Raw genomic sequence first — 26969 nt, 5'->3', positions numbered from 1 at the left:
GCCAGACCCAACGCTATATACTCTTCAGTGCAATGTATCTAGAGGGGAAACACTACACTGAAGGAATGAGAACCCTGCATTGCAGCCCAAAGCAGTTAAATTGCATGTATCTTTGTGACCTTCTTTTCCTCATCTGTGAGCCTTAAAAGAACTATTACTGTATAAACGCATTTTGAAGTGTGAACTGACTCACTGGAAAAGACCCTGATGCTGCAAAAGATAGAGTCAGGAGGAGAAGGGGACAACAGAGGATGAGATGGTTAGATGGCATCACTGACTCAAAGGACATGAGTTTGAGCAAGCTCCAGGAGTTGGTGATGGGCAGGGAAGCTGGTGTGCTGCAGTCCATGGGGTTGCAGAGCCAGACACAACTGAGTGATTGAGCTGATCTGAAGTGTGGACTGCCATATAACTGCATGATACTCATAATGGTTATCTTTATTGTTTGGTTGGAATATGCAAGACATGGTGCTGAGAGCTATATGTGGATTCTTCCCTTTTCATTACCAGCCCCAGGAGGTGGGTATTGTCCCCATTCACAGAGGGACAGAACTGAGCCTGAGAGCATCTGTCACTTGCCCAGTGTCACTCAGCAGGATCGGGACATGAACCCCAGATCTGATGCCAAAGCCTGCAATCTCAACCCACTTCTCAGATACTACTGCTTCTTAGCACAAAGCTTCCTTAACAATACCTTTAGTCTCAGTTCCTGATTAAACACTGCCCTAGTCTTAGTCCTTTAGATTGCCTCTGAACATCTCCTTGCCTTCCCCCTGCCCTGGGGCTGTAGCTTTGCATGCTTGGCAAGTCTGTGAGTATGTGGACTGTCTCAGGAAATCAGCATACCCAAGCCCCATTGATTTTGGATGCACACAGCAGCAAGTGGTATCTTGCAGTAAGCAGCAGTAGTGAGCTGGAATCCAGACCTTAGTTCCCTGACCAGGAATCCTAACCGTTAGACCAGAGAGGCCAGCAGCTAGGGCCTAAATCCCCAGTCCTTGCCTACTGAGATAAGAAGGAATTCTGATGAGGAGGTAGAAGGTAAAGAGAAAAGTAAAACTTTTATTAGAAAGGCAGAGTGCATGCAGAAAGACGCATGGGCGAACTCTGTGAGAGCTGTCTCCAGAGTCACACCTTTGGAAAGTTTAAATCCGTTATAAAGGGCCAGTTTTCCGGGTCTTTGTCTCCCCTCTGGCCAATAGTCTTGTTTTGCCCCTCCTGGCTAGTTTGTCTCAGGACCCTCCCCTCCCAACCAAATAGATTTCAACACAAAGACATCTGGGAGGAAAGAAGGAAGACTCATTATGACCTGGCATCCCCTGACTTTTGACCCCCAAGGAGACTTTCTGCACTTGTGTAGTGTCTCCCTTGTCCCAAGAAGGGGGAATATGTGATTTCTTGACCCTTCACTCAAACAATGTTTAGCCCTTCTCTGTTCTTGCCATGATTGTTATCTTAAGGTGTGCATAAGAGACAAAGCCTGGCTATTTACCCTGTTTCTATTGTTACTTTCATTTCAGAGGGTAAACAGGAGTGAGAGAGTGCTTGTGTGCCCAAACAAGTCCAGAGGGGAAACACAACACTGAAGGGAGGAGAACCCTGCACTGCAGCCCCAAGCAGTCAAATTGCATGCATCTTTGGGGCCTTATTTGTGACCGCATGGCCTGTAGCTCACCAGGCTCCTCTGTCCATGGAATCTTCCAGGCAAGAATATTGGAGTGGGTTGCCATTTCCTTCTCCAGGAGGATCTTCCCCACCCAAGGATCAAACCTGTGTCTCCTGCATCTCCTGCATTGTCAGGTGGATTCTTTTCCCACTGAGCCACCTGGAAAGTGCCTAACCTGGAGCCCACCTATGTCCTGTCTCAGGCAATGTAAACGGGAGGCTAGTAATACAGGTCCAGCCTGAAGCCCCCTTTTTCTTGCCCCATGAAATGTAAACAGGAAGCTAGCTATGAATGCCTAAACTGGAGCCCATCTATCTCCTGCCTTACCGTGACCTATTTACACACCTAACTCGTTTCAGTCTACCCTCTAGAACCTCAGGAACTGCAAATGGAATGACAGCTCTGTCCTAGCCAGACCCTCTTCCACCTACGCTCAGTCCTTGGCTGGTCAGATGGAGAGGCTGTTACACAGCAAGAGGACAGGATATCCGGGCAGAGGACATGAGAGACATCCTGGGTAGTTTTATTCTAAAGGAGAAAGCAAACCCCTTTACTAATTTGGATTGGCCAAACTCAACTTCAAATCCAAAATGAGTGCAATTCTGAGTAGGGAGGCGTCTGGGAGGAAAGAAACAAGACTCATTATGGCCTGGTATCCCTTGACTTTTGACCCTCAAGGAGACTTTCTGCACATATATATCTCTGGGGGCCAAGAACCACTGTATCCTGACGTATCCTGGAATGCGCTCACAGCTTAATTGCTTGGGTAGCAGGGTTATTATTAGCAGAGGATTCAGTGAGCAGCCACCCTCGGGGAACTGATGCTCCTCGAGTGTGCGTCACACGGGCTGTCTCCTGGAGATGCCTTTTGAGATAGGCCTTTGATGCAGGCAAGATTCCGGAAGGGCACCATGGTGGGTGGCCTCTGCTGTGGTTTAGCCTCTGAGGGCTGATGCTGCTCTTGCATCCAGCACCTCTTCTGAAGTCTATCGGTGGCCCAAGGAAAAGTGAAAGTCCCATGCAAGTTTCCAGAAGCAGAATTTAGAACTTTTTTCAGTTTACTTTTATTATTGAAACTTTTCCCCTTTCAGAGTGAATCTGGAGTGGAGGCACCAGTGTCATTTTTTTAGTTTCTTCTTTTGTCTCTCTCTCTCTCTTTTTTTTTTTTTTTTGCAGAAGGTGAGTGGCAAGAAAAGAATACTTAGTTTCTGCCCTGAGGACTTTGTACAGAACACCATCTCCTGCACTAACAGAGCCCAGGGAAAACAGACAGTCCCCAATATACTCAGTACCCCAGTGCTATGAAAGCCTTTGATTTGAGCCTGAAATGGAAAATGACTTGATGTACAGTTTCTCCTCCTTTCCATGTCCCTGATCCGCCTCAGGATATGTGTGTGAAAGAATTAATATTTAATGGGGTGTTTAGAAGCCAGCCTGTGGGAGTGAAAAGCAAAAGACACAGATGACCAGATCCATCCCCCACCCCCACCTCTTCAACAAGCTGTTAAATAAAAAGCCTTTATTTCCTTATCACTGGAAAGAAGTCATCTTAGTCATGTGATGGAATGAGGGTTGCAAATGGCTGGGAGAATCCAGAATTGGGGCATCTCCAGTCTCTAGCTGAGTTTGGTTTCATGATCCTCCAGGGGGATGCTGTGGGCTGCTTCAGGGAGCCACGAGTGCCCAGAGATGTTACACATGTGCAGAACTAGTGTGAAAGACCCATCACATTCCTGCCATGACTCTGTCAGACCTAAATAGCCCAAAGCAGGAGCCCCAGTTGGGAGAAATTGGTAGGACACTGGTCCGTATTTAGGAATAATTGCTTTGAAAATGATGTTCTGTTTCTTTGGTGCAAATTGGAGGTCACTGAAACTGGAATTTGGGGGCAGGTTGCCCAGGGGAAAAGGCCCAAGGCAAGTGTATTTGCTAAAGCTTTTGGGGCTTCTACTTCAAGTGAAATAAAACTGAGGGGAAAAGGGAAGTATTAGTCAACTATTGCTGCGTGACAAATTACCCACCTCTTAGCAACCTTTTGTTTTTCCAGCTTCAATGGCTCTTTGGTGCTGTGCACGGTCTTTCTCTAGTTGCAGTGAGCGGGGTCCACTCTCTAGCTACGGTATGCTTGCTTCTCATTGCAGTGGCTTCTCTTGTTGCAGACTATGGGCTCTAAGGTGTGTGGGCTTCAATAGTTGCAGTGTGATGGCTCAGCAATTGTGGCGCACAGGCTTAGTTGCCCTCAGCATGTGCGATCTTAGTTCCCAGACCAGGGACAGAACCTGCGTCCATTCTTAATCAGTGGACCATCAGGGAAGTCCCTACCTAAGCAATTTTAATCAACACACATCTACTATCTAACAGTTTCTGTGGACCAGGGATCTGGCTCTGCTTAACTGGGTACCAACTTGCTCAGAGCTTGCACTGGCTACAGTTAAGATGTTGGCCAGGGCTATGGTCATTTCAAGGCTTGGCTGGGGACCTGTTTTCAAGGTCACTCGTGTGTCTTTTGGCAAGCCTTGGGTCCTCACTGACTGTTGCCTGGAGATGTCATTTCCTTATGACATGGACTCTCCATAGAGGTGCAGCTGACTTCTTTTAGGTAGAGAGAAAAGCAATAGGTAAACCGCCATCTTTTTGTAACCTAATCTTGGGAGTAGTATCCCATCATTTTTGTTGTCCTCTGTTCACTAGAAGTGAGTCACTAAGTCCATCCCATACTCAAATGGAGGTGCTTACCAAGGGCATGAATACTAGGAGATGAGCATCACTGCAGACCATCTCAGAGGCTACCCACTACAGGTAAGGAAAGAGAAAGAGCAAATACACAGTGATATGTTACCAAGTTGGTCACAGCTTTGAGAAAACAATTTAGTGGTAAGTTGGTTGGTAATTGGTTGGCTGGTTGGTGGTTGGTTGGTCATGGTGCACCTCTCCAGAGAATTTCATGGGACCCAGCATCTTGGAACAGTCTGTAAGGAAATAAAAGGATGAGGGCACTGCATCAAATCCTTTGGGCTGCTGTAACAAAGTACTACAAACTGGGTATCTTAAAACAACAGGACTGTATTGTCTCACAGTTCTGAAGGCTAGAGTCCAAAATCAAGGAGTCATCAGGGCCATGTTCCCTCTAAAACCTGTACGGCAGGATCCTTCCTTGTCTCTTGCAGCTTCTGGTGGCTGCCAGAAGCTTCTGGTGGCTGCCAGCAGCCGTTGGCAGTCCTTGGTTACAGATGCATCTCTTTGATCTTCATCTCTTCCTTCTTGGGTTTCTCTTTTTTTTTTCTTGTAAGGACCAGTCAGACTGAATTGGGCTTCCCTGGTGGCTCAGACTATAAAGAATCTGCCTGCCAATGCAGGAGACCCAGGTTCCATCCCTGGATCTGGAAGATCCTCTGGAGAAGGGAATGGCAACCCACCCCATTATCCTTGCCTGGAGAATTCCATGGACAGAGGAGAATGGTGGACGACAGTCCATGGGGTCGAAAAGAGTCAGACATGACTGAGTAACTAACCTCACTCACTTACACTGAATCAGGATCCCACCCTACTCCAGTATGAGTTCATCTTAATTTCCTCCGCAGTGACCTGATTCACCACACCCCCTCCAGCACACCACCCATGGACATACCTGGGTGTATGCCCTCCAAGGAGTACATGCCCTCCTTGGGGGCCTCACAGAGAGGAGGAGTCTCCCTTTGGCTAAGGCGTGAGGGTTCTGCTTTCTCCCCCTGATGCAGGAAGAACCAAGTAGGGAAGCCTGGAGCGGGGGTGGGGGGCAGTTAGGAAGCTGGTGTACCAATATGGGCATGAGTGGTGAGGGAAAGAAGGAGGAATGGATGTGGTACCTGCCTGGGTGGTCCAGTCAAAGAATGAAGTCAAGGAAGATTCCAAGGGCTGAAGTCATCAAGGGTGGGGAGCCCTGGAAGAAGGTTTACTCATTCGGGAGTGTCTTAGTTTAGGTTCTCCTGAGCCTGAGACATGTATTCAAGCAAAGTAGTTTATTTTCGAGACAATCCCAGGAAATATTGGCAGGAGACTGGGGAAATGACCAGGGAGAGGGGTTTAGTGATCACCCTGGGCAGCTGCAACTTAATACCCATTCGCTGCAGAGAAATCTGGGGACCAGTAAAAGATGCACACCACTTATGAACCGAAGGCACTACTCAGTATGGGTTGAGTGCTGCTCCTGGTCCATGTCAGTTTCCCAGAACTTCCTGCCTGCCCCCAGGAAGTGGGCTCTGGCTGCCAGAGAAAGTCTGGGGGCAGGAAAGTGGGATGCTTCCAGATGGAAGTGGAGCTGGTGTGCACTGTGAGGGCAAGGATTGTGTTTGGCAGTGTCAGAGACACAATACTAGGGGCAAAAGAATGGGAGCCACTGTCCCAGGGCTGAAGTGCTATAGAATGCCCACACAGTTCCATGAGGCCCGGCTCTTCATCCCATGAGAGAAACAGGCCTCTTAGTGGAAATGCACTGAATACGTGAAAAATTCTACAGAGACAAAGATAGCTGAGAACTGCAAGATGAACAAGACAAATGGTCAAGTTCATGACTTCGTGCTTAGACCTGGTTCGGGGGTGGGGGTGGGGAGGATACATTCTTTTTGTGCCACAAATCATTCTCAGGGAGGTCAAAGCTGCCCCAAAAAGGATGGAGGGGGGAGTGTAAAATCTGTGACAAGAGATGAAGAATTCAGGTCCAACACTGTCCTGACTTCAATAGCTTCAACACTGGAGACCCAGCAGAGCATGCTCACCCTCTACTGAAGCTCCTTTTAGCTGCAAAGCTGTGGGCTGTGAAGCATGGGTCCGTGTCCACCAACATGTCTTTCTGGGTAGGTTACAGTGACAAGCATCCATGGAGATACATAATCTGGCAGCTTCTTTGGAGGACAAGGTTGATCATAGGTAAGTCAGGGAGATTAAGGCCATGTCTGTAGCTCCATGGGGATGTGTTTGAAGGGGCCAGGGCCACAGGTCAGGGAGGGCTGGTTTTAAAGGGCATCCTTAGACAGTGCGTGTGCCATTTCACTGCTGACAAACACCAAGCACAGGAGGAGCTTGCTGAGATGTCATTCCATTGGGTACATCAGACTAGCAACTCCCCACCATCCAGAAGTCACATTTGGCTCTTTGGTTTGTTTTAGAGTCCTTTTTCCTGGACCTTGGCTTAGGTGAAAAGCCTCAAGTAACAAATGTATCTGTATCATGCACAGACTCTATCACCAGAGCCCTATTTATGGAAGAACTGGACTTACCTGGAAGACTTCTGAAGTGCTGGCTGGGTTTGTAAAGTGGGTGTTCTGGGAGGAATCTGTCTTCATCATCTGAGCAGGGGAGGGAAGTTGACAACAGGCAGTGGCCCCAGATATTGAACTGACTGATGCCATTACGAGGGGACCATCCCTCCCACCAAGAAGCCTAATTCACTGGCCTGGGAAGAGGTGGATTGGTCAGTGATTAGGTGTATGGATGTTGGGCCAGCCTGTGTGGGCTTGAATCCTGGCTCTGCCGCTTTACCAACTGAGAGACCCTGAGCAAGACATATCACCTTTCTGTGCCTCACTTTGTAAAATGAATGATAATAAGAGTTCTTCCAGCATAGCTGTTGTGAGGGCTGATATGAGTTCATGGAACTGTGCCTGGACATTATAAGTTCTTTATAAATATTAACTATGCTAATTACTCATTACCACCCAGGGTCAAAACATTAGGCAAAGATGACTCACAGGTTTTTTTGTTTGTTTTGAGAATAAATTGGTCCTAAAACCTTATTTTCAAAACTTTAATCTCATTAGATATCTATCACCTCAGATGCAAACTGGGTTAAAATGAGAAATAAAACAAAGATCCACCAATTCTGGTTCCCCTCACTCAAAGAAACATCAGATGAGGACAGGAGGAAAGTCATGAGTGCAGTTAAAGGTCTGGAGCTCAGGCAAAGAGTACAGGCTCCAGATTCACGAGGATCCCTGCTCAAATTCTAGCTCTGGAACTTAGCAGCTGTATGCTTTCAGGTAAGATGCTTCCCTTTTCTTGATCTCAGTTTTCTCATCCATAAAATGGGGATACTTATAGTCCTGTTCTCCTGCTGAGCTGGTACCATAAAAGGCATTCTTGGCAAAGGAAACTGCATAGGCTGAAAGCAAGAGCAAGTTCCATCACATGACGTGGGATGCCTGGAACCCAAGATGCAGGGGGAGGGGCATCCTGAGAGGAGAGGGCAGTGACCCCCTACTAGGACTCCCAGCTGATTAAGGCAGCACAGTAGGGTTCTGGGGCTTGTCTCTTTTCCTGCCTTAGAATAAAAATCTTTCCTCTCTAGGGCAGAGAAGAAGTAAAAATGTGGGACCCCAAGGGAAGGGCACTCTGAAATGCTGGGCCTCTTTCAGGCACTTCTATGCTTGTGGGCTCAGGAAATGAAAATGCTATTAAACTCAGGGTTTTGAAGTCAACTTCCCAGGATGACATCAGGAATTGAAGGTTTGAACCTGAGGTTGGAGGCAGGAGGGAGAACTCACACTCATCAAGAATGCAAATAAGCCCTCTCTCTCTCTCTCTCTGATACACACACACAGACACACACACACACACACACACACAGCCCTCGATCTCTGAGAGCTTCTGGAAACAACAAATATACAGAGAGTACCTCCAGTCACAGAATTCTAGGCAGAAGGAAGGCACGGGGCAAATACCCTGCCACACACCCTCATGAAGCAGGAATACATCAGGGTCCATTTAGCTCCCACAGAGAAACTGTCAGACTTTCAAAAGTAGTTTCTGGAAAGTGTCTCAAGTGTCTGAGGTGTTTAGAGACATTTCAGAACAAGAAAAAAAAACTTTCAAGAAAAGTAGTCCCCCTCCCAGTAACTGCTTGATCATCAGCCCTTGAAGCCATGTGGGGACACCCCACCATTAAATGGACACCTTTGGGACTTGCAAGAAAACACAGAGTTGTTTTTTTTTAATGATGGGTTATTTTTTAAAACACTGAGACAAATGAATTTCAAAAGGAAAAAGCTATAATACTGACTTTATTTCATCATGGAAAATTTGTGTCTGAAGATAAGAACCATTTTATATAAAACAACCAAATAAATAAATAAATAAAAATAAATAGGAGTTGCTTCCAAGGGGATCAGGAGTTGATGGAGAATCAGATGCAGCCATATCTGCAGCCAGGACCTCCTCTTAGTACCTCCTCAGCACTGTGGGGGGAAAAGAGAGGGTGATGATGACTTTGGGGTGGGAGACAGGAAGGATCTGAGCTTTCCCTCACCCTGTGCCACCCCTGCCACCCCCCTCTTCAGTTCATCTGCATGTTTGGGGCCTTGGAATAACCCATCTCCCCGGACCTCCCCATCCTCCTTGTAAACCAGGGATTACCATCCCCCTGGTGACCCTCCCCTCTGCCTTTGCAGCTTTAGACAGTTCAGGGGAAACCAGGAGGAAAAATGTTAACTACTCTTTCTGCTCCAAGGAGGGCCTGCTGAACAGTGACTGAATTACATCCTAAAGATTGTGCCCCTTTCAGTCAGAGGCAGGAGGTGGATAGAAGGGGCTTCCAGACATGATAATGAATGTTGTCCAAACTTAATATTCCCAGAGAGGCATGCCTTGGCCCTGAGGACTGCCAGCAAAGAAGAGTGATGTTCTTTGTTCAAAATTTGGTCCCCTGAGACATCGGACCCAGAAGTGGCTCTAATGGTGATGTGCAGTGGGAATGCGGATAGGCGCTCACCGTTGCAGCCCAGGCCGCTGAGGGAGCCGATCCGGTCCAGCCTCCGTCCAAAGCAGCCCGAGTCGCGCATCATCTTGGGGCCCCGCAGGGCCCGGAGGAGGCTGTGGTGGGGCCCAAGGAACCCCGCGGGGGCTGCCGCCGGGGAGTCCCAGGTTTCTTCCAGGCCCTGGCCCTGCTGGAGGGGCTCCACGCGCAGCTGCTCCGCCTGCAGCTCCGAGACCCTGTCTCGTAGACGGTCCAGCAGCTCCTGCAATGCACGGTAGGGGAGCCGCAGCTTCAGAAACCCGCACCCTGGGCCCAGCCACCCTCGACGGCGGCAAAGCGATCCAGCCGCGCTGGGTACCGGCTTCCCGCACCCAGTCTCTCCATTTTCTAATTCCCTTTCTGATTCTCGTATCACTAATTCCCAAGGGAGGGTGGGGACCTCTTGGGATGTAAGTGGAGGGTCGGGGGATGGGGACCCGCTAACTGCTGCTGTCCGCGCCCTCTTGGCGAACCGGGTTTACGCAGTTCAGCAGCGCTCACCTGTAACCCAGGCAGTTCCGAAGCCGAGCCGGGGCCACCCAGCGGGTGGGAACGACATCCTAGCAGCGACAGGTGCAAGAAGAGGAGAAGCAGGAGCGCCCGGGACAGCGCCGTCTGGGGGTCCATGTCGCTGGCGGAGCGGATGGAGGTTGCGGCCGCGGCTGCTTCGCTGGGTTGCGCCTCACGTCTCACCTTCTAGTGCCCGGTGGGCGCTCTCCCGGATCCTTGGGCAACAGAGGCCTTTTATCCCTGGTCCTGGGAGCCGGGCCGGCCCTGCCTCTCTGGGTTATCTCTGATTTATCGGCCGCATTCCGGCCCGACCCGCTGAGCTCAGGGCGGGGGAATGCACCTCTCCGCGCCGAGGGGGTGGAGGCTGGGGAGAGCAGGCCTTGTATAGAAATGGGCCTGACCGGGAGCTGGAACGCGCGCCCGGGGTGGGGGGCGGGGGGGGGGTTTGGAGGGGTGGGGTGCGGGAGTGGGGGCGTAGGCAGGGAGGGGTAGACACCAATAGTCTTTCGTCTCTGTCTGCTTCCTTTCCTGCAAAACCGCCGGGGGCATTAGCGTGGATTTTTTTCTTTCCTCCCCACCCCCATTCCTGAATTGAGAAGAGAGAACCCCAGCGATCAGAGACTCGACGCAAATGCCGGGCGCACGAGGTGACTCACAAAGAACAGCCCCAGCCAACACCCCATCACTGCAGCGCGTCTTCCCTCCCCGCCTGGAACTCGGCACCCCGCCTGGAAGAGCGCAAGCCTGCAACTCTGCCCTGCGCCAGACCGCCGGTCCCTCGGGCGCGCTGACCGCTGTCCGTGGTTCTGATCACGCTGAGCCACCAACGCAAGAGTTCTTGCTCTCCTCAACTCCGGTGTTGCCAGAAAGACAAGCACGGGGCAGGGGCCAAGAGACGCCTGAGACCCCCTCCCTGCCCTCTCATGACCTCCTGCACTAGGATGCTAATTCTCCAGTGTCACCTGATTAAAAGTCTGGGTATGACAAGGAACTTCTGGAATGCTGACCCTTCTTCCGTCCCTTAAAGGGTAGAGCTGATTTGACAGGAATTTTGAGAGGCAAAGCCCAGAGATGAAGTCATTCAGGAATGCCTTCTATCACATCTCCTCCAGGTGCCAACACCTCCTCTCCCCCACCAAGTCAGCATAACGGAAAAAGCAAGGATGACTGCAAGATGGTTATCTATTTAGTGGGACAGTAGGGGTGTGAGGGAGTCTTCTGCAGTGCCTCCTTCAACTGGTCGTCCAGGATCTCATTCCCATTTGCAGATCTGGTCTGCAATTTGCAGGTCTGGGCCTCCTGCCTGTGATTGCAAAGGGGGCTCCAAGGGGAAAATGGCCCTGGGAAGAGACACAGCAGATTAAATCCCCCTTAAAGTGTGCGTGACTGATGTCACTGCCCCTTCCAGATAACTTGTGTTGGCAAGCATCAGGATGAGGGAGAAGGGTTGTTCAGGAAAGGAAAGGAAAGGAAATGTGTTATGACAAAAGTGGAGAAAGGGGCAGAAGCTGGGACCACTAAGCAAATCTTGCCTGAAAAATAGCACTTCCCAGGTATTGAATGAGAAAATTGTTATTATTGTTCTTCACTTTTTGGATAAGGAAACTGAGCCCAGAAAAATTAATGTACTTTTCTCTTTTCTTTTTTACAGAAAAATTGATTTTTTACTTTAATCAAGGTACAATTGATTTACTTAGTTTCAGGTGTATAACATAGTGATTCCATATTTTTATAGATTATACTCCATTTAAATTTATAAAATATTAGCTATATTCCATATACCATATATTACATCCTTGTATCATATCATTTTACACCTAGTAGTATATCTCTTAATACCCTACTCTTATTTTGCACCTCCCCCATCCCACTCCCTAATGGCAGTCACTAGTTTGTTCTCTGTACCTCTGGATCTATTTCTATTTTGCCATATCATTCACTTGTTTTATTTTTTTAGATTCTACATAGAAATAAAAACATATAGTATTTGTCTTTTGTGTCTGTACCAGTTTACATTCCCACTGACAGTGCATCAAAGTTCCCTTTTCTCCACATTCTCGCCAACATTTTTTATTTGTGGTCTTTTTGATGATAGCCATTCTGACAGATGTGAGGTGATATCTTATTGTGGTTTTGATTTGCATTTCTCCACTGACTAATGCTGTTGAACATCTTTTCATGTGCCTCTCAGCCATCTGATGCCTTCTTTAGGAAAACATCAAATCAGGTCTTCTCACCATTTTTTCCATCAGGTTTTTTAAATATTGACTTGTATGAGCTGTTTGTTTGTTTTGGATATGAACCTCTTATCAGATACATCATTTGCAAATATTTTCTCCCATTCAGTATCATGAATCATGAAGTCTCTCAGTCATGTCCGACTCTTCATGACCCCATAGACTGTAGCCCACCAGGCTCCTCCATCCATAGAATTTTTAGGTTGTCTTAATCTATTTTCTTAAGATCACACAATTGACAAGTGCTAAAACCTGGATTCTAACCTAGGCAGTCTGATTTTTAGACCTGAAGCTCTTAATCACTGCCAGGGGGATTGTTAGGTGTTTCTACTAAAGAAAAATTAGATTACCCTAGGGTCATTTCTAAAGTTACAGAAAGCTATGCAGTGAAGTATGTGTAAGTCTGGTCCCTGACACAAGGGGAAGGAGGTCAAGCAGAGGCAAGTTCAGCATTTTACAGATAAAGATGGGGGAGAGGTAAGGGCTGTGTAAAGATGTCAGTCCTGGAGAGATTCTGGGAGCTGGAACAGTGTGTGCCTGTGTGTGCGCACGTGCACACATGCACACCAAAGGAATGATATCCAAAAATTAAATGGCAGAGAGAGACAACAAAAGACAGCCAAGAGCAGAGCTGAGACTTAAGGCTGGGGCTGCTGAGGGTGTAGAGAATCCCTAGAGCTGGAAGTCATGAAGATTAAGGGTTGGGAGCAAGACAGAGTCCATCAACCAATACCTTTCCAGAACTGATTCTGTATCTAGCCTGAGCCTTGCTTTACTCTTCTGCAAAATGGGCATATGCTCCCTCCTTTCACAGTCTAAAAGGGAGAAAAAAGTGTCTTAGAAAGTCAATAGCAGTGTGAAAAGAGCCAAAGAATTTAGAAGACATATGAGAGTTCATCTTTGCTTCAAAGGAGATTCTGTCTCAATGGGGAGACAGAGCCATTCCAGGGGAAAATGGTAAAGTGCTGAGCACTCTGACCGAACCCCTATCTTCTCACAGTGGAGGGGATTGTGGGAGAAGACTTCAGGGCAGACGCAAGACTGAATACACACTCCAGGGACTTCTGCCCAGGAAGGGACAGCTCTGACACCAGATCATCTCCATCAACATTTATTGAATGCCTACTCTGTGCCATGCACTTTTCTACCTCTATTTAATGGAGCTATGAGGTAGCACTACCACCCAAAGGTTAAATGAGATGGATACATGGTAAGCTGAATAAGAGCCTCCCTGAGATGTATATATCCAAATTCTCAAATCCCTATGCCTTTGAGGAGCATACAGTGTAGGGAGAGAAACAGACAGTCACAGGCCCCCAGGGTAAGGTGGTGACTGATCCAACAATGCTCTGGAAACGTGGTAGGAACACTCAGTTGAGGAGGCAGCTTCCTGGAGAAGGTGATTCTCGGCTAATGCTTGAAGAAAAAGAATGGGTCAGCCATGAGAGAGATGAGGAGAGTTCTGGGCAGAACTGGGGGGCTGGTTAAGTATTCAACTACTTCTCCTAGCATCTTAGTTCATTCAGTCTGCTGTATGAACTAGGAATACCATAGATTGGGTGGATTAAACAGCAGAAATTTATTTCTCTTAGTTCTGGAGACTGGGAAATACAAGAATCAAGATGTGGGCAGAAATACAAGAATCTCACCAGTGTCTGGCAAGAGCCCATAAGTTGTCTTCATTGAAACCCCACATGACAGAAGGGGTAAAGGAGATATATGGGGTTTCTTTTAAAGATTTTTTGATGCGGACCATTTTTAAAGTCTTTACTGAGTTTGTTACAATATTGCTTTCGCTTTGTTTCATTTTCTGACAAAGAGACATTTGGGATCCTAGATCCCGGATCAGGAATTGAACCCACACCCCGTGCATTGAAAGGCAAAGTCCCAATCACTGGGCCACCAGGAAAGTCCTAGCAGGGTCTTTTTTATAGATCCCATTCATGAGGGCTCCACCCTCATGTCTTAATCACCTCCTCAAACCCTACCTCCTAACACCATCACATTGGGGGTTAAGTTTCAACATATGAACTTCAGTTCAGTTCAGTCACTCAGTCGTGTCTGACTCTTTGCGACCCCATGAACTACAGCATGCCAGGCCTCCCTGTCCATCACCAACTCCCGGAGTTCACTCAAACTCACATCCATCGAGTCAGTGATGCCATCCAGCCATCTCATCCTCTGTCATCCCCTTCTCCTCCTGCTCTCAATCCCTCCCAGCATCAGAGTCTTTTCCAATGAGCCAACTTTTCACATGAGGTGGCCAGTACTGGAGTTTCAGCTTTAGCATCAGTCCTTCCAAAGAACACCCAGGACTGATCTCCTTTAGAATGGACCGGTTGGATCTCCTTGCAGTCCAAAGGACTCTCAAGAGTCTTCTCCAACACCACAGTTCAAAAGCATCAATTCTTTGGTGCTCAGCTTTCTTCACAGTCCAACTCTCACATCCATACATGACTACTGGGAAAACCCATAGCCTTGACTAGACGGACCTTTGTTGGCAAAGTAATGTTTCTGCTTTAGAAGGATACAAACATTCGGTCTATAGCACCTAGGCTCTTGGCAGAAGGAAAAAGATGCAAGAAAGACAGGTTTGGGATAGCTGATCCCATCAGGGAGTGTGGCTTGGCTGTATTATGCTGAGTTACTTCCCTACAGCTTCTCTTCACATCCTACTTCTAGCCCAGCCCTGAGCAGCTATGGGGCAGCATAAGAGCACTGGGCACCCAGAGACAGGGGAAGGCGGGGCAAGGAGCACTGCCCCAGAAGTCAGCGGTTGGTGAGCCTCTGCCTACTGCTATCTCACTGAATAGTGTTATGCAAGTCCTTTCTATGCGCTGGGATTCTGTTTCCCCTTGTGCAGAAAGAAGGAATTAGACAAAAACGTTATTATAGTCAACTGCCCCTACCTAGTTCTTGGTTAGTTCTACTTGCCAACTCCCAGCCCCCAGCAAAACCTCCATCCCCTATGACCCTTAGACTTTCTCCAAAAGCCAGAAACCACCCACAGAGGGGCTGTCAGATCCTTCACAGCAGTGGCAGCCCTGTGTATGTGCGTGTATGTGTGTGTGTGTATGCTGAAGGTGCTTTAGAAACCAATCTGAGTGTGTAGATTGTCTCTGCTCTTGGAGTGAACTTCTAGACTCATGGTTAGCAGAGGAAGGTCTGGGTTTGGTAGCCTGGAAGAAAATAGCTATTAACTCTTCCCACTCCACGTCTAGCTTCCCGGTTGGTGCAGTGGTAAAGAATCTGCCTGCCAATGCAGGAGACAAAAGAGACATAGGTTTGATCCCTGGGTCAGGAAGATCCCCTGGAGAAGGAAATGGCAACCCACTCCAGTATTCTTACCTGCAGAATGCCATGGACAGAGGAACCTGGCTGGCTACAGTCCATGTAGTCGCAAAAGAGTCACAGCACAACCGAGCACGCATCCCAAGTCCAGCTTCAACAACAAAACTCAAAGCATCTGACTATGGTTGCCTGTGTGTTGCAGGGTAATAGTGTCTCTCTCTCCCCTTTTCTCCCTGTCTCTCCTTTCTTCCCCTCTGTTTCTCATTGTTATAACCTCAAAAGGAAAAAAGAATTCTGAAAGGGTCACCTTATCCTTCCCCTCACCTCCAAAAAAGGTTGTATTCATTCTTTGTCCCCATAGCTGACATTCTAGTGACATCATTGGGGCCCCTGGACTCAGCAAATCTTGAAGTCAATTTGCTTTCAACCAATAAGTATACCCCTCCTTTGCCTAGACCAATTTAAGTTAAATTTCTATCACTACTGTCTCAAAAATTCCTAACTGACACAGTCCCCAAAAGAAACTGCAAATCTTTTTCTTAGAAGTGTATCTGGAGAATAAGCTATCTCAGCCCTGGGTAACAGCCCAAGGTCTAGAGCCTGTGCAGACTAAAGTACTGAGCAATGTCCAATTTAACTCCCTCCTCTTGTAATATGAGTTAATCCCCATGGTCAGACAAAGCAGAAAACACATTCAATAACTTTCCAAAAGGCTGGAAAGTCTGAGCTGTCTCAGCAGGTGGGAGGGATACAGAAGGAAGGATGAGAGGTACACCCCAGAATCCACACCCTACAAGAGTTCTGTTCTGGCACAGTGGGGAGAGATGGAGGAATTAGAAGGTCCAAAGACTGCCTTCAAGTTGCCTACAGTCTTAACAAGCAGACGGACTTCCCCCTTCAGCAGGTTGAGGAGGGGTCATTAAGAAGCAGGACTGAGGATGTACATGTTGACCCCCACTGACCAGCTGGACATTTGTACATCTTGTGATGCTGAGCCAGAGACACCATGGGAAAGAGGTCCCTCTGCCTCCTGAGGCGGTTCCCTCCCAAGGTTGTCTTGGTCTAGGAATCTCACCTCCTTACCACAGGAGACAAGACAAAGGATTATCTTAGCTCAGAGCCGGGAGCCTGGAAGTGGGTGTGACAACCGTTCTCTGGCCCTGCTAATCCGGGGGGGACACGGGGTCTGCACTCAGTGCCCTCAGTGTTCTCTGCTTTCTGTCTGACCACAGGGGATCAACTCACATTACAAGAGGAGAAAATTAAATTGGACAGTGCTCAGCAATTTTGTCTGCAAGGTTCTAGACCTTGGGCTGTTACCGAGGGCTGACATACCTTATTCTCAAGATACATTTCTAAGAAAAGGTATGTAGTTTCTTTTGGGAACTGCCTCAGTTAGGAATCTTTGAGAGAGAAGTGATAGAAATTTAACTTAAATTGGTCTAGGGGATGCGGCTCTTAACCTCTGAGGGTGGTGACAGGACATTGGCTTCACCCAGCCTGTCTGGTTTGAAGGCTCAAGGTCACCAATTAAAGGACTGGCTTTGGCTTCAGGGGAAAAAGCCATATTGGGGAGCCCCTGGAGAGATGCTCCATGGCCCAATCAGCTGACCTCACTGGGTCAGGAGCTGACCCTGGACAAGCTTGTGCCCTGTCTCTAGGTGGGAGAGTCTGTTCCCAGACCTGGGACTCCCTGATGAAACAAACGTCTCCTCCTGTCTAGACTGGCTGGGATAGAGAGCATTAATGAGCTGAAGAAATGGCAACCCACTCCAGTACTCTTGCCTGGAAAATCCCATGGACAGAGGAGCCTGGTAGGTTACAGTCCATGGGGTCACAAAAAGTCAGACACGACTGAACGACTTCACTTTTTTTCACTTTTTTAAATGAGCTGAGCCCAAGAGCTTCCTCCTCCAGTACTCTTTCAGGAGGGGAATTCCTGGGGGGCACAGCTCAGCCCAGTAAACTGGGGCTTCTTTACCCTAAAATATTAGTACCATGTTGTCTGACACTCAGACTTAACTGGACGTCCTATATCAATCTGGCAACAGGACACATGGAGGGGAGGGTGGGGCTTGGGGGCTGCTCTCTTACCCAGGTTCTTCTGTCTGCAGATAGTGGATGTGGGAATCAAGACAAAGGGGAGCTCTCCAATTTTCATTAGCATCCCCACCTGGTTCCACCTCACTGTTCTTGGATATCCTCCGCCGGCCTTCACTGTGAGGGTCTCCAGCTGCCTGTCCTCAAGAGCGCTGACATCCTGGGTCTGACCACCTCACCGCCATCTGGGGTGAGACAGTGCAGCCCTTGGCTAAGAGGGTGGAGAGGATTCTGCTGCACGACAGCACTGACCCCCAGCCCAGGGGGCTAACTACAGGACCGGACCTCTGCAGCTGCAGCAGGCCAGCGTGCCTCCCAGCTCATGGCCATCATCGGTCAATCAGCAGGCTCCTTGCACCCCACCCCTCCTCCAGTATCAGGAGAAAGAGCACAGGCTCACAAGCCCCCTTCCCACCCCCACACCATCAACCCTGCCTGGTCATTGAGCTTCCGGCTCTGTGCAAGCTGCATCCCCTTGGGGCCTCAGTCTCCTCATCCACCCTTCGGAGGTGGGGCAGAGGGATGGGCAAGATTCCAGCACCCTTGGTGTCAAGAGCTGTGCCACCTCAGGAAAGTCACAGACTTCTCCGCACTGCTATTTTCCCATCCATGAAATAGGAACAGTGTGGACTTGTGGGAGGATTAAGGGGCTTCCATGGCGGTGCAGTGGTTAAAAAATATACCTGTAATGAAAGAGATGCAGGAGACACAGGTTCCATCCCTGAATCGGGAAGGTCCCCTGGAGGGGGAAATGGCAACACTCTCCAGTATTCTTGCCTGGAGAATCCCATGAACAGAGGAGCCTGGCAGGCCACAGTCCATGGGGCCAAAATGAGTCGGACACGACTGAAGGGACTGAGTACCCACGTGTGCACGTGAGGATAAAAGGAGAATGCCAAGCGGATACAATCTTTCAGAAACCTTGGCTGCTGGGCTGGCTGTTTTCCAATCCCTGCGCTCTGCGTTTCCCCACAGTGCCATCTTAGACAATGGTTTTTGGAACTTCCATCCTGTCCTTGCAGGAAAGACCATGGAATCTTTCCCTAGAGATCTTTCATGTTATGACTAAACATCATCAAACATTTATCATACTAACTGTGTTTGGCTTATGTTAGGCTCTTGGTCTTGAGTGGTCCTTTTGCGAGTGAGCATTCTCTAAAATTCCCACAGTCAAACAGCTTAGTTTCTTCTTGGAACTTGATGCCCTTTCTGCTCGGCATCAGATCAAGGTGGAGTTTGCTTTTCCTGCACATTTAGTTCATCGTCACCTTCTTGCTTGGGGCAGAGTTCCACTCCCACTAGGCAGAGAAAGCATCTTAGGTAAGAGCGGAATAAAGAACAGAACGGAATTTAAGTTCATCCTTCCTTTAAAATCCAGCCCAGGTCAGGTCACGGGGGCTTCCTTGTTGGCTCAGATAGTAAAGAATTGACCAGCAATGCAGGGGACCTGGATTTGATCCCTGAGTTGGGAAGATCCCCTGGAGAAGGGAATGGCTATCCACTCCAGTTTTCTTGCCTGGAAAATCCCACCAACAGAGGAGCCTGGAGGGCTACAGTCCATGGGGTTGCAGAGTTGGACATGACTGGGTGACTAATACACACACACACACACATCAGGTCAGGTCAGTCCCAAAGAACCAGGAGCTGTTGCTGCTGCCACTGCAGGGAAATTCTAAGCACCCCCTCCCTCCAGCTCTCTTCCTCCTCCTCCTTTCCCCAGTGCATCTCCACCCTTGCCCTGGGAAATGCAGCCACTGGTCCCTCTCCTCATTTTACAGATGGGAAAACAGAGGCCCAGAAAGACAAAAGTCCCTGTCCAGGGTCACACAAGAAGGCAGTGATTCAACTGATTCAACCATGAGATGGACATGAGGCCAGTATCTGCCCTGCAGGGAGGCTGTAGGAACCCATGGACCAGTCTATACAAAGGAAACATCATCCCGGGTGACACCCACACTCTTGGTGTACTGAAGGCTTTCTAGGGCCAGTTGCTTTTTATTTTGAACTAACTTCCAACCTATAAGGAAGTTCTGAAAATAACTGAGAGAAGTTCCATATACCCCTTACTTGGATAAAACCATTCTTTAATGTTTTGCCACATTTGTTTTTTCACTCTAGGATTAGGTAAAATAGGATGACTAACACACAGGCAACCGAAAAAAAAATAGATGAACTAGACTTCATCAAAATTTTAAATTTTTGTGTATCGAAGGCACTATCAAGAACATGAAGACAGCCCATATTTGAAAATAATTGTGGATTACATATTTAAATGTCCAGAATACATTTTAAAAACTCTTAAAATACAGCAACAAAAACACTAATGACCCATTTTTCAAATGGGCAAAGGATTTGAATACATATTTCTGCAAAGAAGATGTACAAATGGCCAATAAACACATGAAAAGTTGCTCAGTGTCATTAGCCATTAAGAAAATGCAAATCAAATCCACAGTGAGATGTCACTTTATACACTAAGATGGCTCTAATTTTTTTTTTAAAAAAAGGAAGATAGTATGGGTTGACAAGGATGTGCAGAAATTAGAACTCTTACATGTGGCTAGTGGGAATGGAAAATGATGCAGCTCTTTTGGAAAGCACTTTGGTGGTTTCTCAAAAGTTTAATAAAGAGTGATAAATTATATATGATAAATATATGTGATAAATGTGATATTGTTTAATATAAAGTTACCACATGAGAAACTCTATACCATTTCTTGGGAGGGGCTCAAAAGGTAAAGTAACAGAGCTAAACAGCAGACATGTGAGGGTGTTTTGGCTAACATAGTCTTTCCCCCAGAGTCATTCCCTAGCCTTGGTCTTGCCTCCCAAATTCCAGCCAGACAAGTGGAATCAGAATCTAAATGAACACCAGAGTATCACCCAGTTTCAAGTTCCCTTAAGAAAGAGGCTGATTAAGAGGAATGGAGAGGATCAGAGAAGTTAAATTCTACCAACAGCTAGATACCATTTAATATAGAATTACCACGTGATAAATGCTACATTGTTTAGTGTAGAATTACCACATGATAAACTCTATACCATTTAATATAAAGATACTATATGATAAACTTTATACCATTTAATATAGAGTTATCATGTGACCCAGTAAATCTACTCCAATCAATACACTCTGGAAAAATGAAAATATGTCCACACAAAAACGTGTATACAAATGTTTATATTATAGCAGCTTTATTTATCATAACTAAAGAGTGGAAGCAATTCACATGTCCATCAACTGATGAATGGATAAACAAACATAGCCTAGCCATACAATGGGATATTGTTTAGCCATAAAAGAACAATGATGATTCTTGCTACAATATAAATGAACCTTGAAAATAATCACACTAAATGAAAGAAGCAGAAACAAAAGACCATATATTATGTGATTCAGTTTCTATGAAATGTTCAGAATAGGCAAATCCATGGAGACACGGAGAAGATTAGTGGTTGCCAGAGACTGGAAGGAGAGGAGCAATGGGGACTAGCTGCTAATAGGTATAGGGTTTCTTTCCAGGGTGATGAAAATGTTCTGGAACTAGTTGTGATGGCTGCACATCTTTGTGAACATTCTCAATGTGTGGTTAAAAGATGGGGTGTGAATTGTATCAGTAAAAACATGTGAAATTGCCCTTAATTTTCTATATTCTGAAACAATGCAACAGTGGGATTATCTTGACTCTAAAGCTGAGGTAGGATTTCCCCCATGAAATCATATGGGACTGGGTTTTTTCTGTTGTTGTTTTTTGTTTGTTTGTTTTTGGTGTTTTGGTCTTTTTGCAGGAGTAGTTTTCTGCCTCTTCTATGGAAATAGGTTTATTTATAAGTTCATTCTACCTCAGTCACACTGATTTTAGAAAACCACATTCCTTAATAATTTATCTATTTCATCTAGGTTTTCATATTAATGTGTATTGAAATGTACAAAGTAGTGTCTTTTGACATTTAAACTTTCTCTCTGTTGATAGGTACTATTCTTCCAATCATACCCCCAATATTTTGTAGTTTTTGCTCAGCAAATAAATATATTAAATGCTCACCATCAACCTTTTAACCTAGGTTTCCCCAATTGCCTCTTGGTTGGATCAAGCTCATCATCTAGTTTTGTTGTTGTTTAATCATTAAGTCATGTCCAACTCTTTTGCAACCCCATGGACTAAGCCCTCCAGGCTCCTCTGTCCACGGGATTTCCCAGGCAAGAAGACTGGAGTGGGTTGCCATTCCCTTCTCCGGGGGATTTTCCTAACCCAGGGATCAGACCCACATCTGCAGCGCCTGCCTGCATCTGCAGGCATATTCTTTACCACTGAGCCACCAAGAAAGCCCCCAGGACAGAGAGTTCATAAAAAACACAATTACAGGCACATTCCAGGCTGACTGTGCTGTCCTGACTATTGCTGCTGGTGTTGGTGAATTTAAAACAGGTGTTTCTGAGAACGGGCAGACCCATGGGCATGCCCTTCTAGCTTACACACTGGGTGTGAAACAGCTAATCGTTGGAGGTAATGAATGGATTCCACTGTGCCACACTACAGCCAGGAGATTTCTCTGATAGGATGCCTGAGGACTATATTCTTTGAGATCTTCAACCTTTGATACTTGAAGGACAATTTAACTAGATAGAAAGTTTTTACTTCACACTTTATTTCCTTGGTGCTTCCCTGGTAGCTCAGACGGTAAAGCATCTGCCTACAATGCAGGAGACCTGGGTTCAATCCCTTGGTCAGGAAGATCCCCTGGAGGAGGGAATGGCAACCCACTCTAGTATTCTTGCCTGGAGAATTTCATAGACAGAGGAACCTGGCAAGCTATAGTCCATGGGGTCTCAAAGAGTCAGGCACGACTGAGCAACTAGCACTAACACACTTATTTCCTTAGTCTCTTGAAAATGTTGCTCTGTCTGTTGTTGCTTGCTTTGTATGTTGCTCTTGGAATGTCTGATCATAGCCTAATTTATTATCCTCATAAAATAATTCAGTATATTCTTTTAGCCTGGGTGACTTGATCATATTTTCTAATAATTTTTATCAGTGTATATCTTGGAGTTGATAGCCTCAGGTCAATTCCTCTATTTTCTGGGAATTTGTATATTTTTTAAAAAAATCTTTGTGTTTTATATTGGAGTATTGCCAATTAACATAGTTGTGATAATTTCAGGTGGACAGCAAAGGGACTCAGCCATACATGTGCGTGTGTCCATTCTTCTCCAAACTCTCTTCCCAGCCAGGTTGCTATAACACTGAGCAGAGTTCCCTGTGCTATACAGTAGGACCTTGTTGGTTATTCCCTTTAAATACAGCAGTATGCACATGTCCATCCCAAACTTCTTAACTATCCGTTACCCCCATCTTTCTCCCCAGCAACCATAAGTTCACCCTCTAAGTCTGTGAGTCTGTTTCTGTTTTGTAAATAAGTTCATTTGTATTATTTCTGTTTAGATTTCACATATAAGGATGATGTTTCTCCTTCACTGTCTGACTTATTTCACTCAGCATGACAGTCTCTTAAGTCCATCCATCTTGCTGCAAATGGCATTATTTCATTCTTTTTAATGGCTGAGTAGTCCATGGGGTCGATAAGAGTGACCAGTCACATGACTGAGTGACTTCACTTTCACTTTTCACTTTCATGCCTTGGAGAAGGAACTGGCAACCCACTCCAGTGTTCTTGCCTGGAGACTCCCAGGGACGGGGGAGCCTGGTGGGCCGCCGTCTCTGGGGTCGCACAGAGTCGGACACGACTGCAGCGACTTCGCAGCAGCAGCAGCATAATCCACTGTGTGTATGCGCCACTTCTTTATCCTTTCCTCTGTTGATGGGCATTTACTCGCTTCCATGTCTTGGCTGTCATAAACAGTGCTTGTGTACAGGACGTAGTATTCCATGTCTACTCTTTCATAAACAGCCCCCTTTTTAAACCTCCTTGAATTATTCTAAGCCTGCTTCTTTCTGCTTCCACCGTCACCAATACCTTTTATCATCACTGTCATGACCATCACATAATGTTTTTGACCTTGAGTGTTTATTCCTCCTGGTTATGGCTGCTGTGTCTGCTCTTCAGACAAGTCCCATGGTTTGTCCAGGTTCTGTCTGGTTGAGATGAGCCCTCTGTGTGAGGGAGAGGAAGGCACCCCAGGCCTGAAAATGAGACAGAAGAAGGCAGGACAGTCACAAGGCCCTGCTGCCAGGGACTTATCTTAAGGCAGCCCTCTGGCCTGACACCTGCTCTCAGCCACCGTCTCCCACTAGGTTTTTAGGATCTGAAGGTGGGAGGGCAACAGGTAACACACATGCCTTGTACCGAGCTCTCCTCCCTGGCCTGGCGAGCTCTGGCCAGCGTCCCCCAGGAAACCACACCCTCTTCCTGATTGGATGGGGCCGCAGAGGGCTTGGAGGCTCTAGATGGCTGCAGGTCAGGAGTGACTGGCCAGTCTCCAGTTCTGCCCAGGACAGAACAACCTCAGCAGTCCGCTTCCTGCCAGGGGTGGGGAGGGCAGGCCAGGCCATTTGGACATGACGAGCCATGTGTTCTCTTTTTATAGCACCTACATTTGAACTGGGCAAGGTTCTAACTCATTCATTCAACAAACATTCATGGAATGCTTACTCTCATCAAGGTGTTCAGGGTATAGCAGTGAACAAAACAGACAAAGCCTTATATTTGGGAAGTTTACGTTCTAATAGAAGGAGATAGACCCATAAGATGAAGTAACTAAAATATATAGTATACTGTGTGTGTGCTCAGTTGCTCAGTCATGTCCAACTCTTTGTGATCCCATGGACTATATAGCTCACCAGGCTCCTCTGTCCATGGGAGTCTCCCAGCAAGAACACTGGAGTGAGTTACCACTTCCTCCTCTGGGAGATCTTCCTGACCCAGGGGTCAAACCCACGTCTTCTGCAATGGCAGGTAGAATCTTTACTGCTATCACCACCTGGGAAGCCCCATTTATTATTTTAGAAAGTGATCACTCTAAAATAAAGCAGAGAAGGAAAATAAAGCAGAGAAGACGGAGGGCTGTGTTAGCGGTTGTTGAGTTGTTGGCAGGAAGCTCAGGAAGCACTCACCAGGGAGGTGATATTGGAGCAAAGATTTGAAGGAGGTAAGGAGGTTGCCTCAATGGTTTTAGGGGAAGAGGGAGCCAGGCAACACTACAGTGTGTTGCAACATGCAAGAATGGCAAAGAGGTCAGCATTAGGGAGTGGAGTGAGTGAGACGAGAGAGAGAGGAAATGGGATCAGAGAGGTGGTGAGGGCTGAACAGAGCAGAGCCTTCAGGTTCAGGCTTGGACTAACTTTACTCCAAGTAAGATGGGGCCATCAGAGTTTAAGGCCAAAGGTGGATATGATCTGATTCATGACCTAACACTCAGCGTGTCCATGTCTGGTCTGAAGAGCTGGCCCCAAGGACTCTTCTGCTTCTTCTCCATCCTCCTCAGAGTTCTGGGTCTCAGCCCCATGGGGCCCCTCCCCCAAGCTTCTAAGTTTTAACCAATTCCGGGGGGCACAGTTTCTTCTTTTGGTATCTCCCTCCTTGACACCTAGTTTTAACCAATGCTGGGGGGCACAGCTTCTTCATTCAGTGTCTCCCTCCTTGACATATAGAGTTCTCATGATTTTTCAGGTTTTCAAGGCTAATTAACAATTTTAGGGGCTTCCCTGGAAGTCCAGTGGTTAAGACTCCACACTTCCGCTGCAGAGGCCAATGGATTTGATCCCTGGTAGGACTTCCCTGGTGGCTCAGATGGTAAAGCATCTGCTTACAATGCGGGAGACCCGGCTTCAATCCCTGGGTCAGGAAGATCTCCTGGAGAAGGAAATGGCAACCCACTCCAGTATTCTTGCCTGGAAAATCCCATGGACAGAAGAGCCTGGTAGGCTACAGTCCATGGGGTCGCAAAGAATCGGGCACAACTGAGCGACTTCACTTCACTCACTTAACTGGGGAACTAAGATACCAAATGACACACATATAATTATATATAATATTCATTTCTTATATAATTTTAATATACTTCTCTATGTTGCTAAAGCCACCAGGGCTTCCCTAGTGGCTCAGAAGGTAAAGAATCCGCCTGCAATGAGGGAAACTTAGGTTCAATCCCTGGGTCGGGAAGATCCTGGAGAAGGCAATGGCAACCCACTCCAGTATTCTTGCCTGGAGAATTCCATGGACAGAGGAGCCTGATGGACGACAGGCCATAATGTCACAGAGTCGAACACAACTGAGCGACTAAGCACAACATGTTGCTAAAGGGCTGTCATATTTATCCTTTTAAATGGCTATTTTATAGCTCACTGAATTTAATATTCTTAATATAATTAACTGTTCTAATTTTATAGTGCCTAGATTTTTCTTATTAGTTTAATTAATGCTACTATAAAAATCTTTAACTATGTAGACTTTTTGTCCTTTTAGATCAATTTTCCTCAGCCTCAGCCCTATAGACAATTTGGGGTCAGACAATCTTCTGTTGGGGTCAGGGGGCTGTCCTGTGTTTTGCAGGGTAGTTGACAGCATTCTGGGTCTCTAGCTCCTTACCCATATTGTGACCAAATGTATCTCCAGACATTGCAAAAATGCACCTGACTGAGAGCCATGGTCTTAGATACTTTACTCAAGATAAACTCCCAAGGGGACTTCCCTGATGGTCCAGTGGTTAAGACTCTGCTCTTTCACTGCAGGGGGCTCGGGTACAATCCCTGGTAGGTGAATGACGATCCCGCATGCTGTGTGGTGTGGCCAAAAACATTAAATATATAAAATAACAAATGCCCAAGAATGAGATTCACTGATAGAGGCTACGAGTCTGTTCATGGGTCTTAATGCCAACCAGTGGCCAACCATCCAGGGATGGCAGCAGTTCACAGCCTCATCACAAGGGTCAGGAGAAGGGGATGAAGGATCCTCGTGGACACCTATGAAAGGGCAGACCTCACCAAGACTGCCTGCCCACTGCTGCTCACACACTTGCAGGGGGTGCCTTTCACAGGGCAGCCCCTGGGAGGTGTCCTAGACTGACCTCATTCATTTGGAGTACAGTGCATGATGTGAACGCAGAGCCTCTAGCTTGCAGTCAAGAGGAAGCACACAGTGGCTTAGATCCTGCAGGTTCTCTGCAAACAGAGCAGAGGAGGGCGGGAAGGAGCAGAGAACAGAGAGAGGACACGGGAGAGGGGAGGGAGCCAGCCCTGCCTGGAGGGCGACACTCATGAATGGTGGAGTGGGGGACACACGTGAGGACGGGCGCATGAATGGCTGGCCCAGAACGTCCACATGAGGGATATTAATAGAGCCGTTCCAGGAGAGGACACCCTGTGCTGGACACGGTCAGACACAGGAGCAGGCCCGGGTGTGCGGGAACCAGGCCCTGTGAGAGTCCCACCATGGGAAG

The 26969-nt window shown here is 47.2% G+C and overlaps 1 protein-coding gene across 1 annotated transcript; it reads right to left on the bottom strand.

Moving 5' to 3' along the window:
• Nucleotides 1-8857: 8857 nt before the first annotated feature.
• On the bottom strand, nucleotides 8858-10098 carry NPPB (natriuretic peptide B). The gene is made up of 3 exons (XM_069544415.1): nucleotides 9933-10098; nucleotides 9408-9654; nucleotides 8858-8874 (listed from the first exon to the last, which is right to left on the bottom strand). The coding sequence occupies exons 1-3, from the start codon at nucleotides 10056-10058 to the stop codon at nucleotides 8858-8860; spliced, it is 390 nt and encodes a 129-aa protein (XP_069400516.1). The 5' UTR covers nucleotides 10059-10098.
• Nucleotides 10099-26969: the final 16871 nt, after the last annotated feature.

This window comes from Ovis canadensis, chromosome 12, assembly GCF_042477335.2.
Source record: "Ovis canadensis isolate MfBH-ARS-UI-01 breed Bighorn chromosome 12, ARS-UI_OviCan_v2, whole genome shotgun sequence".
Classification (NCBI taxonomy): Eukaryota; Metazoa; Chordata; class Mammalia; order Artiodactyla; family Bovidae; genus Ovis; species Ovis canadensis.
This window is presented reverse-complemented; position numbering and strand designations above follow the sequence as displayed.

Excerpts from the sequence above, each read along its gene's own strand:
- NPPB (XM_069544415.1), bottom strand. The coding sequence starts at position 10,058 with ATGGACCCCCAGACGGCGCTGTCCCGGGCGCTCCTGCTTCTCCTCTTC. Across the intron at positions 9,655-9,932 it reads CGGAACTGCCTGGGTTACAG|GAGCTGCTGGACCGTCTACG; the intron begins GTGAGCGCTGCT and ends CGTGCATTGCAG.